Source organism: Lepisma saccharinum, chromosome 1 (genome assembly GCF_977018435.1).
Source record: "Lepisma saccharinum chromosome 1, izLepSacc3.1, whole genome shotgun sequence".
Lineage (NCBI taxonomy): Eukaryota > Metazoa > Arthropoda > Insecta > Zygentoma > Lepismatidae > Lepisma > Lepisma saccharinum.
In genome coordinates this window covers 127,167,567-127,188,241 of record NC_139229.1, presented here as the reverse complement: position 1 = coordinate 127,188,241, position 20,675 = coordinate 127,167,567, and the positions used below count along the sequence as shown (strand labels likewise).

Below are 20,675 nucleotides of genomic sequence, written 5' to 3'. Positions count from 1 at the left end.
TTTGTTTAGAGAAAGTTTCCGCATGGCGTCAGCGGAAGGAATGTCCTTATGGCAAAAATAAACTCTACTGTGGACACTGTTACTCATTTTAATCACATTCTAAGAACGGTAAAGGCATACTCATCTTGTGCATGTTGCTTCATATCGCTATCTGTTAAAATTATAATACATTTTCCGAACTAGTGCAGTTTGAATCCATCAGCACGCGCTTTGTCTGCAAGGAGCAGACGATCTTCACGGAACAAACCAGCCTCCTGGCCAGGGTTGGCAAAATTTGTGTTTTTTTTAAAAAGAACAAAACAAACTGTTTTTTATGTTTAAAACATGTTTTTTTTGTTTTAAACATAGTTTTAAACATGAGTTAAAAAAAACATGTTTTAAACATGTTTTAAACAAAACAAATTCAACCTTTTCCCAGTAAATTATAGTTAAAGTCGTTAAACAGAAAAAATACTCATTTTTATGAGTGCATTGGCGACAAGGACAGTTTATTTCCCTTTGGAGATAAGGTTTACCATACTGCTGAGTAGGGGTGTGCGGGACAGAATTTTTTGGGTCGGGACGGGAAATTCTTTAAATCCCGACATTCGGGACGGGGAAATTCTCAATTTCCCGAAAAAGTCGGAAAATTTTCGGGACGGGATGTGTTCGAAATTTCCCAAAGCTCTTGAAATCTCGAATTCTACCCGTAATTTCCATCTTAAGTGCTTGTTTTTGCACTTCTGGTACAAAACAACAATGCAGAGAACGTCTAGAATTGACGACGTTTTAAAATGACCATTCGGAATTTCCAGACTGCTTGGGATTCCAAAAAGTCGGGAAGTCATTTCCGGAAGTCGGGATCGGGACGGAAATTTTCTTTCCCGATCCCGGTCCCGACTTTTCGGGATCCCGCACACCTCTAATGCAGGCATAGGCGCCGACTCCATGGGGCTTGGGGGGCTCGAGCCCCCCAATATTAACAATGTGGGGGCAGAGCTCCCCAAATAATTTTGCTTAAGAGGATCTAATGTATTATTTACTCTGAATTGTACCACATGAAGTTAACTTTTAATACACATTTAAAATTTTCTAGACCATCAACTTTGGGGGACTGAAACCGCTAAACCATCAACTTTAGGGAGGCTATGACCAGAGACAGCAAAACGCATGATTTATTACTAGTATATACTAAGTATGTAATTATGAGTATTGTTAAAATTTTTACTAAAAAAAAAGTTTCAAAAGACGATGTGCATGAACTAGGGTAGTGGATGGGACGTTCGGGCTACAAATGGCTCTCGCATGACATTCAGAACGAGATCATTGATATATTAGGGAGATCTGTTTCGCGCTCCGTTGTAGCAGAGAATAAAAGTCGGGAATATTTTGCTATTATGGTTGACGAAACTTGTTACACATCCATCCGTGGACAATTAATATTCTGCATTCGAACTGTGAATAAAAAAATGATATTTTTGAAGAATTCATGGGCTTTTATTAGGGGTGTGCGGGACGGGATCTGGACGGGAAAAATTTTCAATTTCCCTACTGAGTCAGGAAATGTTCAAAATTTCCCGAAGCTCTGAAAATCTCGAATTATACTCGTCATTTTCACTTTAAGTGATTTCTGGATTAAAAACTAACAATTTACGGTAAGTTCCAGAAATTGACAATGCAGAAAACGTCGAGAAATAACGACATTTTCAAATGAGCATTCGGTATTTCCCGACTGCACGGGATCCCGAAAATTTGGGAAATCATTTCCCGAAGTCCGGATCGGAACAGGAATTTTTTTTCCCGATCCCGGTCCTGACTTTTCGGGGTCCCGCACACCCCTAGCTTTTATGAGATTCCGAACACTGCGGCCAAAACTTAAAAAAAGGAGAGAGTGAGTCATTCATTAATTTATTCAGTGATCAGAGCTCCCTCCCAATAATTTTGACAAGTCGGCGCCCGTGACTGCAGGGACAAAAGTTGTTGGTAATAGCCCCCCTTTTTCCGCCACTACTGAAGTAGGTTAGGATTTATATTAATCTAAATTTCAAGAAACTAAATATTATAGAATTCCTATCCTCGTCTTGAAAAAATCACGGTTAAATTTTTCCTGCTGCCTGAACAGTTTATATAGCAGAAAAAAAAACCCGCAGTGTCATAATAGATTCTCCAGATGAATTTTTTCAAAGTACAAAATTATGTTACCAAAAGTAAGCATCTGCGCTTCATTCAGTTATACAGACCAATGAATCGTATCGCAAAAGAAAAATAAATCAGGTCATGATCAAAATCAAGCATTGTGTATTAAGATATTAGTTTCCATTTCAAGCTTCCACCAGTCTCAAACTTACAGGACGATACGAAACAAGGAACTGAGAGGTTTCGATTTCTACAGTAAAGCACGGGTCTTTCTTGTCGCACAACAATTTTGCTACCTTGTGCATACATAGCTAGCCTGCCTAACCTAACAACATAGGCATTTAGCCTAAAATTAAAATGCTTTCTCCCGTGACGTCAGAACATTAGGTTGCTCAAGTGTTGTGCGATGAGTGAGACCTGTAAAGCACGGATTAATTGACACAGATTCAATGAAAAACAGGGTTGCCAAACAAAAAAATTATCACAGACTATAAAATATCTACCACCAAAATGTGTTTTAAACACTTGTAAAAAAAACATGTTTAAAACACATTGTTTTAAACGTTTAAAACATTTATAAAAAAAACAAAGCCGTGTGTTTTAAACGTTTAAAACAAAGTGTTTTAAACACTTTTGTTTTAAACATGCCAACCCTGCTCCTGGCCCGTGCGTTTTGTGAATCTCGTTCTTGCACGAAACGCACGGAATGCGACTTTTGGGACAGCATAATGAAACTCACGAAACGCACGGAAGCACTTATGGAACGGCCAGTTACCATAACTCGTTTAACGCGTTAAACTCGTGTGACTTTCGGAACGGGCCCAGTATGTGTTACAGACGTAATTGCAACATAGCATGATGAAATCACAATAAAACAAAGACCGAGTCTGCTGCCACGCGCATCTTTTTTGAGGTTCCAGCAGAAAAAAAGTACGTGGCAGCAGACACTGCCTAAAATATTTCCCGTCCCGACCCAAAAAATCTGCCCCGCACACCCCTACAACAAACCAATAACAAAAGGGAATTTTTTACGACCACAACATGGACATAGCCAAACCATTGCTGGCAACAGTGGCTGTAAAGATGTTTCGCTTCTGCTGCAGGTTGGGCCTATTGTCATTCAAAAATGCATTACGACCAAAGGAAGGAAAATCATTGTCTAGTGTTTATTGCAGAAGTTTAATGAACAACTACTATTCCCCATTCATGCATAAAAACAATGCAGGATACAAACGATATACCTTTTTAAATCGAAATTTTCTGCTGGGCGGAATTCTCAGTTTCTTGGGATTGGAGAAAGAGAAGGAAGAGGAAGATGAACTAATAATTTTAATTAAACGTTCAATATTACTGAGAGAGGTGTGTTATTTCTAATGTTCTAGTTACAGGTTTGTTTAATATTAGAACGAACTCTGTGTGAAGCACATGAGAATCTTGACCCTCAGTGCATAGTGAACACCTTGCCTGTGTGAATTTATATGGTCGGGCCTGCATTGCAGTATGCCCTTAACTTTTCGGTATGATATTGTTAGTCAAGAATTGCTTTCAATAACGTGGACCATTTTATGCAGAACGCACAAATTGCCAGTTCACTACTCATTTCCTTCCTATACTAATATCAAAATATGTTTTTTAGTTTATCCATTGAAGTAGGGTGTAAAAGCTGCCTTTTCTGTAAGCACCCAAATGTGAACGTCACTCCACATAGTACACCACGGTAACTGCAATGTTGCAGGCCAGTGAACACCCCTTTATGGTTTCAACTTTTACCCCTACGTTAGGCACATCATTTATCTGTAAAGCACCCAACCTTCTAATAGTGCTATAAAATGTTGGGCATCGCCAGAAATTTTTGTGGGGGGGGGGGGGGTCGAATCGAAGATGTCGAGGACACCCCCCTCATTGCGACACAGACCAGTGGCATATCCAGAATATTGTCAAGGAGTGGTTCATTTTTAAAATTATTGCATAATCGGAATTTTATTACCTGTAACAGTTTGATATATCGGGGACACATTTCTTAATTTTTACACAAGAAACTACTTGCGGAAATGAGTTTCTCTAAGGTTTCTAACGTTTGTCGAGGTATTTTCTTTCATCGTGCAATCTATTTGACCAGGAAATCATGTATTTTGCAAGAGCAATATCTTACTGACTCACAATTGCCATTTCTTTCTTACGTGAACCGGAAGCTCCATATGTTTGATGACTTAACTCCTGTCAGTGTTTCCAATCCCCTTTTTTTTTTTAACTATGCTTGCCTAACCTAACCTTGTTGGAAATGGTTCGTGGAGCTATCCGTGAATTGTTCGTGGGGCTATCCGTCAGCTACCCGTGCATAATGTACAATTTGCACACGTGACAAACACGATAGTAGGTATTTTTCGGTGAAGAAGGTTGGAAACACTGCATGCCTACAACGGTAGTCAACCTGTGCCTGCCATATTATGTGTTACGGAAAGCAAAAAAATGAGTAACAAAAACTACTCTCTATGTGAAAAATTGTGTTTGTTTTCATGTAAGAAGCATAATGGCACCTTGAACTATGTTCCGCAATACACAATTGTTAAGTACGAACACAAAATATCCGTTTTTAATGTGTCTCCGATATAATGAACTGTTCCCATTATTATTATTATTATATTACTACTACGACTACTAGCAATTTTAGTTTAATTTATTTTAGCATTCAATAAATTTATCATTTGAATAATAAGTAGCTTACTTGTTACAACCAAGTTTACATAATAGTTACTTGTAACATTAGTAGCAGTAGCAGCAGCAGCAAACGCAGTAGTATAAGAAGCTTCGGAATGTGTTTTTTTTTTTTTGCAGCCATACAATTAACAAATTTTAATTTCTCTTTAATTCTGTATTTTGAAAAATACGTATCTCGCCATTATTACATAATAATCAAATCATACATATATTTAGACAACAATTTGTATAAAATGGGTAAGGGACTTTAAAATAAGTAAGTATTTTATTTTGTAGGAAAAACAGATTTATTAAGGAGAAGTAGATGAAAATTAGATTAAAATTTCCATGGGGGGGGGGGTCGAAAGACTGTTCGACCCCTCCCCGGCCGATGCCCATGTCCATGAACTAAACACAGCAGAATATGTTAATGTAGAATATAATTTTTGCAAACTATGCAAAGAAATTTTACTTTCTAGTGTGGATAAAGATGATGAAGGGTGCCAAGGATCACTTTTCGTGAGGGTTTTCTGGTTTAAATTTCATTTTATTCAACACAAAGTGGATATAAATGAAGGTTATTCATTAGCAAATGAAAGCAATAGTTGTATACAAATTGACTAAGAATATATAACATGAAATGAAAAAATATGAACATTTCTAATTTTACACTCCATTTTCCCCTAAAGGAGTGTTCTCAACCTTTTTCAGTCCAGGACCCACCTTGATGGATGTTACACTTCATTGCATCCAAAAGCATGGATACCGGCAGAATTACTTGTAGGGGTGTGCACCCAGTTTATGATAATATTTTTGCTAACATTGATTACTTTAAGAAACCCTCTTTTACATTTGCTTTAACAAATTGCACATATTAAGTAAATAATTTATAAGACTTAATTTACTCTAAACGCATGGCCATAAAATTAGGCAGGTGCCAGAAGTTCGTGCTGGTGCCACATTGGAGCGCAACCCCGTGTGTTTGGAGGTTTAAGAGAATGAAAGATCTCATTGTAGGGCCTCCATTTCTGGGGCCTGTAACTAACTTTCCCATGTGGCATCAGTGCAATTCTGCCCAGCTGCCCATTTCCATGGCCGTGCATTTAGTCAAACATCTAACTAAACACACATGCTGAAAAAAAGCAAAAAAAAAAATTACTCACCGAAGTAATGTGACAATTGGAGCTGCCTTTTCCACATAAACTTGTGTATGTTGGGTTAAATAGTGGTTAACTTGAGTTGTAAATCTGAGTGCACGTCAAGTCTATTTCTGTACTTGATTTTCATTTGAATCGGAGATGAAAATCCATTTTCACACAAATATGAGGTGGAGAATGCCATCTGAAATTTCAGGATACTCACCTATGCAAAACTTTGTTAAGTCTGAATCTAAAAATTTAGTTTTAATGCCAGAATCACAGCTCATATCACACATTTGTTCTCTTAGTTTTACTGACAACATGTTTGAACTTTTCAAAATATGAGAATGGGTCTGGAAATACTGGGAATGTATTTTTTTCTGGAAAAATCAATGTTTTTTGTAGTAGTACACTAAAAGGTTTCTGAACAATAACAAGCAAGAAATTTAAAACATAATTTCCTTCTAATCAAGGGGTCTCAGGTTCAATACCCGGTGGAAGCACATAGCACAGTGGTGAGGGTGCCAGGAAAAAGTGACTGGGGGGCCGAAAGGGAGGGTGAGAAAATATTGTAGGGGGCAGTCACATGAAAATGCACGAAAACTACATACATACAATATATATAAATATATAATAATAATTATTATTATCATTATTATATTCATGTAAGCTGCTCGTCAAGTCAACCTTGCAGCAGGTTTTATGTATCAATCCGCGCGAGAACTGAGCTCAGAATCTTCCGTGCCAGTCTTTCCTCAACCGCCGAGCTGCTTACATCGCAGACACTGAGAAAATCCACAGTATTGCCAACCGCACAACACATCAAAACCCGCATGCATGTCAAGTGGAATGTATTTTTGCTTCTCTTTGTCTCCTGAAACATAAAATTTTAAAAGTACTTTCTGCGCATAGATTATTTAATAAATGTGTCATTACTTAATATAAATGCGAAATATCTTCGAAACATGAGAGCGTGTGTGTATATTTCGAGCACGCAAAAATAAAAATGAACAAAGATAAAAGTAAACAACGATAGGCCCTCTTGAATTTAATGACAATTTTTTTTTTTTGGTTTAGAAAGAAATAAATTTATGAAAAACGTGGTTGCTTCGTCCGCAATACATCCGTTCCTGTAAGACACACGCAATTCAAGTTATACCACCAAAAAAACATGATTTGTTATTGGTGATATATACAATCAGGTGCATTGTCTGTCGCTATTACTCTGGTTTCAATTTATGAATCACTTCACTAAACCAGGATTCAAATCTTGGTCTGTCCATTTCTTGCGGATAATCACCCTTCCCTTTCTTTGCGCGGAACAGTAAATATGCACCTTCAACAAAGCTTTCATTGCCGCCAGTGGGTGAAACAATAAGCCTCCCCCTTCCCCTCATCGTTGGTTTCTTCAGCCCTGGCGTGGTTTTGCATGCTGGTATCCTTCCATGTTTTATTCCCCCTTCCCCCACCCACCGAGTTGAAGGACGTCTCGTCCAAATAATAAACATGTTTCTTCTCACTGCGATATCTTTTAATACCGCGGAGATTCTTTTGTCGTCAAAAAACAAACAATCGTTTCCTCTTGCTAAACTCAAACAGCAAATCATTCAACACCCGTGATACAATTCGTGCGCACATTGACGGCAAATCACCTCACGCCCTGTTTTACTTTGATCTTGTTGCCGCAAGGAGGATTATGCATTCAAAATAACATTCGGGTAAAACCGCGCGCTGAACAGTAGATTCAGCCATTCTCGCCGCTCTACAATAAACATAGGGTTAAAAGAGTGGGATGTGCAACACTGGTATCGCCGATTCCACGCGTTCTGCAACGCATTCAGTCTCGCTCGACTCGCTCTAAAGTTTCAGTGTCTCTTCAACGCACTACACATTGCAGTTGGCGAATCTACGGTTCTAAGTTCGTCTGCACAGTGATTGCAACCAATTAAGTCCATACCTGCTAATGGATGTACTATTTTGTCTGTATATTACAAATTAAATAACTGTTTTCTTGCAAGTATGCAGTTGTGTCAGAATAGAACCCGTCTCAGTGGAACTATGTTCTTGCGCGCACGTTTGGAACTACATATGCGAAAACCTGCTGCAAGGTTGACTTGACGAGCAGCTTATGGTGTTTTGTGTTTATCCTTTATTGGGAGTGAACGTTTACTGCCTAGTTTACAGTCGGGCCGCGATAAGAAGCGGTGTGCAATCAGAATGCAAGATGGCAAAACGTGACCAAATTCTGTCTCCTCATTGCCTGCCACGTGGCTGGGGGTTTTCTGCGTTGCCAGGTTCACACAAACAGGTGGACAGGCTAATCAGCTGTTGGCAAGCTCGGGAAAAAATAAAACGTCACGCGAAATTAAGCACGTACGTATCAGTATGCTAATATATGTTATTTCCGTCGTAAAGTGATAAATTAACAAATCTAGAAGCTTGAGTCTGAGGTTTATTGTTGGTTAACGTTAACTTCCCGTGTGAATTTTACTTTCTGGCAAGCATGAAACATTTTCTCTTCCTGCTCTACACATCAACCGAAAAACTTCACTGAAAGAACCTTTGTTGTGTTTTTATTATGGTACATTGCAAGCATCAGTTACCGGCATCTTTTTACTTGTGTTGTATCGTATCGCAAATACCAACAAAAGAAAATGCATCTTGTGTTATGAACAACTGTGGAAAATCATTCTCCTTTGATTTCATGCCGCCTCTCTTTGCCTTCTCTGTCACGCCACGGTGGTCGTCGTTTTCGCATCTCGATACCGACTGCAACTATACCCGCCTATTGTTTTTGTATACAAAACTCACTCACCCTTTGTTTTGTAAAGACATGGAATTAGGCATTAGGCAGGGTTAATAATGATATACTAATTAGGATTATAATTAATTGCTTAAGGTTGGTTGTTTGGATAATAACTATTCATTTTTGTAACTTTGTTGAAGCTTCAGAATGTACAAATGAAATGTATTTCTTGAAAATTAGGGTGAAGAGATATCAGCTTATGGATGATATTAAATTAACTGGGTCGTATGCTATTACGAAGTGTAAGGCAGAGAACAGGGAAAGGTGGAGATTGCAGTGAAAAACCTGCCAATTAGGCAGAAAACAATGAATGAATGAACATATAAACAAATTACGTACAACTTGGTTTCGTTAACACGTTTTTAAATTATATTTTGCGAAACCTACAAAAATTCACCTCTAAAACAGAATTTCAGAGAACTGAGTTACTGTATTACGGAGAAGAATTTATCAAGAACAAATCAATTGTGTGTGATTTGATTGATTGAGTTGGTGTTTTAAAGTTCACTTTATGCACACTACAGCTAATATGGAATGGACCTACAGTTGGAAGTGGGATCCGAACCACGATGTGCCTCGACAGGGTATCAAACCCAGGACTAATTGATTACAAGGCGACAATGCTTACCCTACCACTGTACCATCGGGGAGGCACATGTGGGTGTGTGAAGTGAGATAATTTGGGAAGCTACATGAGAATACAGGCTCTGGCAATACAGAGTTCAATAAATTACAACGAAATGCTTGGCAATTGCTCAATCTTCGTAACATTAATGATACATTTGGTACATGTGTTATTAATGCTTCGAGCTACCTGTATGTAAAAACATAAAAAATGAATGAGAGAACAGAAGTAGTTAACGTTGTTCCTTCAAATATGAACAGAGTCGGAATGAGAACAATGGAAGGGTCCCGTTGTTGACTGTTTAACCAGATGTTTAATCCTACAAGTCTTTCTGTGGGCTTACTGTAAATCCTGAAGCAGGTCAATCCAGCAACGGCCCGTCATTACCAGAGCAGGTGGTTCCACACCGGTTGCTAGTGCGTCTCGACTTTAGGTCCATATGATTTGTTTTTATAAAGGCATTAATTCTTTTTTTATTTGTAAGTTGCGTTCTCTCTGGTGGCCTATTTCAGTGTTGGAAGACAGGTAGAAAGTGGTCTAAAATAGTTTCCCCATTTATAATTTTATAATTCATCGTCTTTCTTGAGATGAAACTACCGATATAAATATTAAAGTTATAAGATAATAACATAAATGACGAAAAAAATGTTTCGAAGAGTTTAATTTTCTTGCAAAATAAACATAACTGAATTTTTTTTAAGTATTAGAAACAACGAAAGTCACTTAGTGAAGTGCAATATTCCTTTAGGAGAATTCTGTTACATTTGCTTTGGAGAACCCGTTGCCCACCTTGCACACCTAGAAGCTTGTTAGTATGATAAAAGTATGCACCAGTGAAACAGAAAGTAAAATTCGTGTGGGTATTAATATGTCTGACAAATTTACAATTCATGATGGGTTAAAACAAGGAGATGCATTATCTCCATTGCTAAAATTAAATGTTGTGACTCAGTTGTTAGCATATGCAGATGATGTAGACTTATTAGGGGATGATATAAATACAATTAAGAATAATGCTAAAATATTTTTTAAAACTGCTAAAAAGATAGGTTTGGAAGTTAACAAAGAGAAAACTAAATATATGCTTACAGGCTGAAAGCAAGTGTTAGGTAATAATCAAAATCTAATTATTGATAACAACTCGTTTCAACCAGTTTCCAAATTCAAATACTTAGGAGTAATATTAACAAGTGAAAATTATATTAAACAGGAAATAAAAAGTAGGCTTCATTCAGGAAATGCATGTTACTTCTCTCTTCATAAACTTTTGTCTTCTCATTTAATATCTAAGAAACTAAAAGTTAAAATATACAAAACAGTAATTTTGCCTGTAGTATTATATGAAACTTGGTCCCTTACATTAAAAGAGGAACATAAATTGCAAGCATTTGAAAATAAGATCCTTAGGAAAATATTTGGACCTAAAAGGGATGAGGAGACAGGTGAGTGGAGAAGGTTACATAATTTAGAACTACATAATTTGTATTCATCCCCAGATATTATTAGAATAATTAAATCAAGAAGACTTAGGTGGGCAGGCCATGTGACACGAATGGGAGAGGAAAGAGGAGTTTACAGGATTCTTGTTGGGAAACCTGATGGTAAGAGACCTATAGGAAGACCAAGATGAAGATGGAGGGACAACGTTGAGATGGACCTAAAGGAAATCGGTAGGGATGGAAAAGAGTATATAGATCTTGCTCAAGATAGGGACAGATGGAAGGCCTGTGTTGCTGCAGCCATGAACCTTCAGGTTTAAGAAGGCTAGAGAGTTAGTTAGTTAGAGTTGCCCAAGACTTGACATCATCTTCTCAATAGCGAGAACAGCCAAATTAGGCAGCTGGCATCCTGTTTCGAGCAAGGCTTTTCAAATGTTTCAAACAAGAAGAGTTTCTTTCACATCCTGCATTGGAAACTGGGATTGTTACAGAGAATACAACTAGAGTGTGAACCTTGTGAAATGCCAATTTATATTTTTCTAGGATATCAAAGAAATCCATTAGGACTTCTTTTGTTCCATCTTCGTAATGCTGAAGAGTTTTGGGCAAAATCTGCATTTTACCTTTCAGGGAAATCATATCACAAAAATCTGAAAATAGTTACTGTTATCTCATAATTGAAGAAATATTCTGACCCTGGTGCACCTTTCACACTACCACTCCAAACTATGTTTGTGCTACACAATTACAGGCATCTATGGAGACCTTGGAAATAAGTTCTTTGATTTTGATATCTGCAAAGAGCGAACCTGCATCTAATGATTGAGGAACGGCAAATCCTAAAAAGTGTTCTTTTACCTGCCCGCAATACAGGCCCATAGCTAAATGTTCTTCCAGACGGTCAAGCAGGGGTGGTGCCAGGGGGCACGAACGGGTGCTTGCGCACCCTTAGTTTTCTTCCGCATGCCCTTCAGCACCCACTGTCCAAAACCTATATTCTACCGAAGATATTACCTCTTACAGTGTCATATTATCATTGTCATATTGAGGGCCGAATGTTAGGTACTGAAGTGAGACTGCTGTTGTTATTTGTAACAGGCAAGCATTGATCCTACTCTCCAGGAGATTCTGCATTTATTTTCCTGTACTGTTGGCAGTCTATAATGATCAGCGGCCCTTGTCTTTATTTCTTCAGAATTGTTGTTAAGAATGGTTTCTTCATGTGTTTCAAGTAGTCTGTGTTTTTCGATGAATAGCTCAATGTCGGTTGGTGTATGTTTTCCTTTGCACTGTTGATACACGGTTTTGTTGTCCGCCTACTTGTTCTTCCCCCTTTCTTCAAGTCACATTTGAACAAAAATTTCAGTTGCTTTCAAGTATCATCAGGTCGTTCTCGGGAAATTATTTACCGCGAGTTGTATTGTGATGGTAGTTTCCTTGTTAATTCGTTCTATTTGTTCTAGTACCATTTCATACTTTTTCAAAGACTGTTACGAGGAGGTCAGAAATTTGCGAAGAAATGTTATAGTTTGTTGTTGGGGAGAGTGCGGCCCAAGGGATTTTAACTAACGTGTATGAAGTTCCTGCACACTGGCATTTTGTCCTGACACAACAGCATCTGGGCAGATGGAAGGTAGGCTATGTACTATTATGTAAAGCGAACGCATACGATAATAGGGGTAAGAAAGCAACATTTTCAGGAAAGTGAAGCAGTCAAAGAAAGTGAATTGATAAGAAAGTGACTACATAATTTTGTATTTATTGTGTAATTTTCTTTTTCAAATTTCACAACTTCAGGTTGCATAGTAGCAATTTCTTTATTTTACCCAACGTACACAAACTGAACACTCACCAGTTGTTGTCAGCTATACAACGTATTTAACATTTGATTAATAACTGAATTTTGTACCTCAATCGGTTGTGTCTTGTAATCAAGGGATCCCAGGTTCGATACCCGGTGGAGGCACATAGTAGTTCGGATCCCACTTTAAACTGTGCATAAAGTGTACTTAAAACAATGGATGTCCATCTAAAAGTGTACATTTCAGTCACAATCATTTATGTTAATTATTATATGAGCATTGCAGGTACATTGTAACTTCAAACAAGGATTTTTTTAGAGATAGTGAGTAACACTATTACGGGGGGGGGGGGGGGGTATACATCGATCCCTCTCCATGGAAAAATGCCTTGCTTGCCCCTCCATGGAAAAAATCCTCCAGTTGTCCATATATGTCATTGGCCTCCCTTGAACAAGCTGTTCTTTTCAAATTTCCAAATATCGTCATTGTGTTAAAATTACACAAAAATGAAGCAAGTCGCTAGTATTCTTCAGTTTCATTAGCATATTATCATAGATGCCTACTAAAAGTTGATTGATACAGTAAGAAGAAAGCCTGTAAATATGTAAAAAAAAGTGCCCAGAATAGACCGATTTTATACCTGAAAATGACCTGCTTAAGGTGGAAACGGAACACCATTTAAAGACCAACGAGATGTTGGTCTTCCTTTATTTTTTCGCTCGCAAGAAAACAATGCATTACTGTAAGTGGAACATGCCTCTGTTGCCACTCCCTTATCAGTAACATTGTCGATATGAAAGAATGAGTTCGCACGGTTTGTTGTTTCGGTATTGTTGCACGAACTTGAAGGCCTGATTCTTGTATGGATTTTTTTAAATCTCACATCAGTTGTGCTTGAACTGTGATAGTGTTTGGTTTTGTTTGCATCTGATACTTCGCAGACATGTCGTCAAAACGTACATTCAGAACTCTGACGTTAAAGGAGAAGATGAAGGTGATAGATGAACACGTAATCTCTGCTATGCTTATTGCGACTGTATCACATTTTTATTCATGTACGTACATGCATTAGTACTCTACATTATAAGTAATGCGAAATGTAAATCTGTCTTTCCATTATTTCCTGCAGCGCTCTATACTGTATTTAAAATCAACCCTGTACAAGAAGGAAAACTGTTAAGATGGAAAATTTTGCTCCGAACCATCATGTTCCGGGATATACAGGTTTTACTGTATTTGATTTAGGGACAAAAACATGCATGTATATTTCATGTTTTCTTTATTTTCAACATCGCACCTCCTCAGCACCCCTAGATGGTAAATACTGGTACCGCTGCTGCGGCCAAGGGCACTTGCAAGGAGCACAGAGGAGCAATTGCCCCCCTCTGTTTCAAATTTTATTAAAATAAAAATACATTTCGTAAAATTTTCTTGTTCGCTTCGCTCGTAATCTCTGCTGTTCTTATAGTCCCAAGTTCAGAACCATAGCTATGGGGCGGCGGGAGTTGGCCCTGGAAGCCAAACAATCTGTATGAACAAAAGAAATGTTGAAGAGAATGCCATGCGCTCCGTAAGATTATTTGTGCCCTATTAAAACAATTTCTTTCTATGAAACTTAATATGAAATATTAATAATTACACTGTAATCCAAGAAGTCATTGATAATCAAGGGATTCCTATTTGTTTGTCAGGTGTCAAAACATGTATTTCAACTATAATATAATACAATTTACACACTATTTTGCAAAATGGTTAACGTAACCAGTAGGCAAACATTATCTGTAGTGATGCAAAAGTCTCCCCTTTGAAGGAAATAGAGTCCGTGGTGGACTAAGAGGCCCATGTTTTAATGTTTTAACAAGTACAAAAAAAGTATTACAAATTTTTACACAAGTCATCAAAGTGTAGATAATATGTAACCATTATTATTTAATTAATTCAATTTTTCTTGCTTAACACAACACAATGGTGTTGTTGGATTCTTGTTAGATTCCTTTGTGCATAAAAATCTTGCATACTGGAAACTAGAGCAGTGGCGAAGCGTGCTGTCTGTGGAAGGGTAGGCACAGGACGGAGCAGGGATTGGGGGAGGGGGGATGGGAAGATGTGATTTTATAAAAAAGTAGTATGTTAAAATATAGCCCCTAGAAAATAAAAGATAACACATTGCCTGAATCTCGTCTACTGCTGTTCAAAAAAGTCGGGATAGGGATTGTAAAGGATGATGTAGTGATTAACGCTCTCGCCTTATAGTCAAGAAGTAGAAGGTTCGGTTCCCCCTGGAGGCATTGGTTCAGATTCTACTTTAATCTAGTCTCGATTAGATATCTGAGAATAAAGGCGCTTCTGTCTCAAAGGTCAGAAAACAGTGACAATGGGACTCGATGTTCTGACTACGTGTCACCCAATGAAAAAGCCGTTCTGTGAGGTCCAGCCCTCTTACATTTCTTATATTAAAGCCGTTCGTAAAAATTATTTTCTACTTCAATAACAGTATTGTAAATGTTTCTCGCATTAAAGAAATGGATCACTTGATCGTCACTTAGCGTTTCTTTCTTTTTAATGCTGACCTCCGCGGCGGATTGGTTATAACAGCGTGCTACGACAAGGGCCTCAGGTTCGAATCCCCACCTGGGCATAGGTGTTCTTTGTGAGTGTCCCTTCGTCAATGTCATCATCATTCTCATTTTCCCAATTAGCTAAAAATGGCAGAAAGCCAAGTAAAATAAACTACATCTATAAATCAATTATTTCTTTTTAACTCTATTATGCATATAAATCATCTTCAACATGCGACTTCTTTTAAAAATTATAATATGATTTAGAAAATGATGAAATGCTAAATGAGAACACGGACACCTTTCTGTGTAACACACTGACCAGAAAATTTCAGTAACATGGATTTTCTCTATATGTTTGCATTGTACTTTGCCCCATTTTAAAAGTAGCACGTTTTCAGTTATGTCACTAATCATGAAAGGAAATTTTGCCTCAATATCCCTTTCCTCAAAGAAAAAAAATACTTTCCCTCTCTGAATCGAGATTGGTGTGGGGCACATCCAGCAGCTAACACTTCGCGAAAAGCGGTTCCTCAAAAGAGCTGAAAGCACCAAACTTAACACTGGTAACCAACTTGGATGCATTATTTTCAGTTAGAATTCTAATAATGCCTACTTTGATAGGTTAGGAGGCCAGGCTTAGAGGTGTTAGCAACACATTTTCGCTACATGTTAGCAGCTGGGTGTGCTCCGCTCCTGGCACAGCTCTAAATCTTCCATGGAAACGCTCCTTAAACAAGCTCTGTGCGTCCACTGCCTGCTTCGTCACGCGTTCGTACACAATCGCCACTCTTCGGAAGTCAGGTGGAGAGGGGGGGAGAGAGAAAAGAGGCCGGCCTCTCAGTTTACGTTACAGGCGAACGTGCCCCTGAAATTATGTTTTCCCACATGAATCACATAGGTTGTTATGGGACCAGCTAAGGCACTCTCAGGCGGGCCTCGCTGAATGCGCAGATACGGTTCCAGGCAGGGTTGCAAACTTGCGATAATTATCGAAAGACCTAGAATTTCAGTTTTCTTTTATTAAGCGTCGTTTAATGAAATTTATAAATAATAAAATAATCCGTAATAGACAAATATATTAGGGTAGGCCCGGCCTCCGGGCCTCTTAGGACGCTTCGCCACTGAACTAGAGGGAATTATTATGAAGCATGATTTATAAAGGGCTCCCTTAATCAGTTTCTGCAGAGATCCAGGCAGGGTTGCAAACTTAATCGAATTTTGAGTGTTATATTAAGGTTCAAGTTCAATACAATTCTGAATAATATCGCCTCAATTTGAAATTAAAATTCAAGAGAACCAAGAAAATCCCTCTGTTAGAACTTGCGTCAGACTCATCACCATCTTGAAAAGCAAGTTCCTGGATAGTAAGAAACCCCAATGTGTCCACAACAGCGACATGTAATGTCAGCTTTCTTGAATCACCTTTGAATGTCTTTCATTAATTAGTGTTGTCAGTTGTGACTAACGATCCACTATTAGAATAATTTTTCCGTACTACAGATGATGTTTTGTGGTCCTCAATGTTCGTGATGTTTTAAAACCATCTACATTTAACACTTTTTTTCTTAAAACTGGTTAAAACTGAGGTTAATCGCAATGATTTCAGAACATAAATGAATAAGAAATCACCTATGCTCAAGTCGGTGCTGGAATCTTGAACGAAAGTCCCACACACTTATATATATACCAAAACAAAATTAATTTTTGTTATAGTCATGTTGGTATTTTAAGCAGGAAAAGTAGTATCATGCAGAATACACCACTTAGAAAAGGTGAAAATCGTCATACTCTTAGAAATTAACTCTCTAATTATGATATTTAATTAACGTCAGTAAGGGGGTGAAAAGGGGAGGGTGTGTGAAGTGTCTGACTACCCCTGCCCCCTCTCTGGCATCATCACTGGCACAATGGTTCGGATCCCACTTTAAACTGTAGCCTTTCTGTGCATAAAGTGGACTTAAAACGATTCAATCAGGAAATTTAAAAAAAATGTTGTGGACAAACTATACTTCAATTTGATATAATAATTGATTGATTGATTTGGTGTTTTAGGCCCACTTTATGCACAGTAAGGCTACTCGTGAGTGAACCTACAAAGTGGGATTCGAACCACTATGTGCTTCCACTGGGTATCGAACCAGGGACACCTTGATTACAAGGCAACAAGCTACCACTGCACCATCGGGAGGCCCAATTTGATATAATGAGTATGACCAGTAGTTAAATATAAATCGTATATTAAAATACTCTAGATGGTCATGTCTTCAACAATTTTCATTCAGAAATATACTACCGTAACTGGCTATTAAAATTTTCCACTTTCTTTTACAATTTTTGGGTTGTGTTTGGTATATATTATGATTAATACAGATTATGTTACCAAATTTTGCCATATTATACTGTAAGTGTTATGATAAGTGTGGTGTTAGCTATATAACAAACCTTCTTACATTTAACTATTTGAATTGCCTAATGGCTTTAGTCTGGAAAATTTTTATTCTTGGTCTGCAAAACGTGAAAAATTCAGGGAATTTTGTTTTTATGATATTGTAGACATCCAGTTCTATGTTTAGAAAATAATATATTCATAAATTAAATGAGACGTATCAGCAATGATTATTAACATAAGTAACATGTCTAAATATGAGTTAACCAAGAAAAGATTGCAGTTTCGAAAAAATCGTTTTAAAAAAAGAATGTACTGTTCCAACTCTTAGCTTTGCATCAATGGTTATAAAACTAAAATTACTCAATATTGCATACTGCAGACTTTTGTAGCCTCTCTCTGCAACAAACCCATTCATTTATGTACGGACAAAATAGATATTGAAAAATCTTAAAAAAATAAAAAGGTCAAGGTTATATTTGTAGTTTTCTTATATTCTCACTAACATATTTAATAGTTGGGGAGGGCATGGCCCCTCACCTGAGTATAGGCCTGTCTGTCTGTAGACATGGATGTGAGAACATTCCAGTTTAAATATTACAATGCAAAAGAGAGACAATAAAAGTTAATTTTACATGTTTCATGCATTGGTTTTAGTAATGCTATTGAGCCTCTCCCCTCTCAGTATGTCCTTCCCATGTGTATTGTAGTAGTCCATACATTATGTTGTGGAAAGTCCATCAATCTTGAAATTTGAATTGCATGTATGTGGCAAATATTCCCTTCCAGTCACCCCATTTGAAACTAATGCAACACAATCAGTGTAACATTAATACTACAAGTTCCCTGTTGATTTGATGTGCATGGAGAGACTAGGTGTTGATTCCTTCTTCTTCTACATGAGTATACATTGTTTTCCATGTGAAAAACTTTTTAAACTAGGAATGCATAAGTTTTCACTAATCGGAGAACTAAACAAGTTTTCAGCAAGGAGAGAAGAGTTGAGGTCAGTGGGTTCTGACATCCTCATCTACCTTGCTTCCGACAGTTGTGATATAACATACATTCAGTTTATTCCGAACATTAATGTTACTGTTTTTAAGCTGATCCTGAATTAAATAAAATTGTGACATTTGGCCCACTATATTATTTGTAATACTAATTTAAATCCTCATGTCAAATATGTTCATTTGCAGGCAAATGAGATGGATAAGTCAGAACAAATGCTTCATCTGGCATTGAAAATGGCCCAGGAAACGCATAATGAAGATGGAATAACGTATGTTTACGACTTGCTGGCAAACTTGGCATATGAACGTCAAGATTTTGCCAAAGCTGAGAAGTTATTTGTGAGTGTTATGCAACGTCTTCTGGCTGCTGGAACTGCTAAAGACGACAACAAAATTATCCATATTAGTTTGAAACTAGCAGGCATGTATTCAAACATTGGACTAAGGGAGCAGGCAGAAGAAGGATTTAAGTACTGCATATCAAAGCAGCAAAATAAGATAGACTCGGGGGACTCTGATACAGACACTCTTGGCTTGTGGGCAATGGGTCTGGACTGGTACTCAAGATTTTTGCTGGATGGAAAGAGATATAAAGAAGCACAGTCCTGTCTGGAGAAAGCATACAAAATGTCCGAGAAGATAAATGGCATGCAGCATGAACAAACCATGGTGTTGTTAAATGATCTTGGTACGGTGTGTTCATTGAGAGGTGATTATGATAGTGCCTTGAATTATTTACAAAAAGCTGTTGAATTAGGTGGAATTATAGAGACTGAAGATTTACCTTCATTTTATGTAAATATTGGTTCTGTATATATGCAAAAAGGACTGTATGCTGAAGCTAAGCGATCTTGTGAACAGGGTTGGAAATATGCAAAGAGGTATAAAAATAAGGATGCTGAAAAGGAGGCTGGTGATTGTTTAAGTGAACTTGGTAAGATTAAATCCTAGAATAGTGGCTTGTAATAGGCAATTATTATACTTTTGTTGTCACAGCATCTATTTTGTAAATAAATGTCTTCTGTAATGTGTGAATGTGAAAAAAATTGTCATACCTAAACCTAAAATTCTGTCTTTTTTGTTGCCTAGTACTGCAGACACTCCAAACAGATGTCTGCTTACCATTCCGACATGTGTTTTACTAGTGAACAGATTTGAATCACAACATCCTATCTTATGAGGCTGTTGTCTACAGTGTAATGTGTAGTGTATGTAATGCATTTTGTGTCTCATTCATTCTAGCATTTCTTTTATGTGAAATCACACTTTGAATTTCATATGTTTGTTAGTATGCTATCTCAGATAAAATATTGAATATAGCCTACATAGCATTCAATATTCTCTACTAAGTATACATAAATGTGAATGAGAAATCAACATTGTTTGTAAAATATTGACTTCTGACTTTGCAAAGATGAATATTTTGAATGTACTTTTTCAAGTATGGTTTTAAATCTTGCAGTTAATAAATTTGGAATTCATCTAAATTTACATGTATTCAAATTCATTACACATACTTTATGCAACTGTAAATACCTAGGTAGACTGCTACATTAGAAAACATGCACATGCACAAGTCTTTGAAGATTCAGGGCCCTACACTTTCTTCATCACGGCCAAAGGTTTGGGGGGGGGGGGAGGGATGTAATCTGGCTGCCTTTATCCCCAGAGTTTCCTCCATGCACCCACTTTATACGATGCTGGATGGACGCTGGAGCCACTTGAACAGGTGGAAAAAATCCAGGTTCTCCCCACGAGGGATCGAACCTCGGTCTCTCGCATGGTAGTCAGTTGCCCTAACTACTGAGCTACCGTGGAATCATCTGAATTCGATGTAGAACGGCCGGTCACCTGGCATTGAAACTTCATCAGAATGCGACATAGAGCTAGTCACCTGACATTGAAACTTCAGCCTGCACAGTACTACTGTTGTTGTTTTAATTTCTTCCAACATTCAATAAGTCTTCTTCATAGAAAACTGATGTGCCAACTTGACCTGTATATGGCACATGTACTTGTTCATCATTATCATCCTCCTCCTTCTGACTTCCATTATGATATCTATCTTTCTTGTTTTGTATCCACTTCATCTGAT

General features: G+C 37.6%; 1 protein-coding gene across 1 annotated transcript; it reads left to right on the top strand.

The window, feature by feature from the left end:
- Window positions 1-3,200: 3,200 nt before the first annotated feature.
- Window positions 3,201-20,034, top strand: LOC145988323 (tetratricopeptide repeat protein 19 homolog, mitochondrial-like). The gene is made up of 2 exons (XM_083123191.1): window positions 3,201-3,474; window positions 18,767-20,034. Exons 1-2 carry the CDS (start codon window positions 3,298-3,300, stop codon window positions 19,529-19,531), a joined length of 942 nt encoding a protein of 313 aa, XP_082979317.1. The 5' UTR covers window positions 3,201-3,297; the 3' UTR covers window positions 19,532-20,034.
- The last annotated feature ends 641 nt before the right edge of the window (window positions 20,035-20,675 follow it).

What these genes read in the sequence shown, in the direction of transcription:
- LOC145988323 (XM_083123191.1), top strand. Translation starts at nt 3,298, where the DNA reads ATGAACAACTACTATTCCCCATTCATGCATAAAAACAATGCAGGATAC. An exon ending in GTTCAATATTACTGAGAGAG is followed by an intron (nt 3,475 to 18,766) that starts GTGTGTTATTTC and finishes GTTCATTTGCAG; the next exon opens with GCAAATGAGATGGATAAGTC.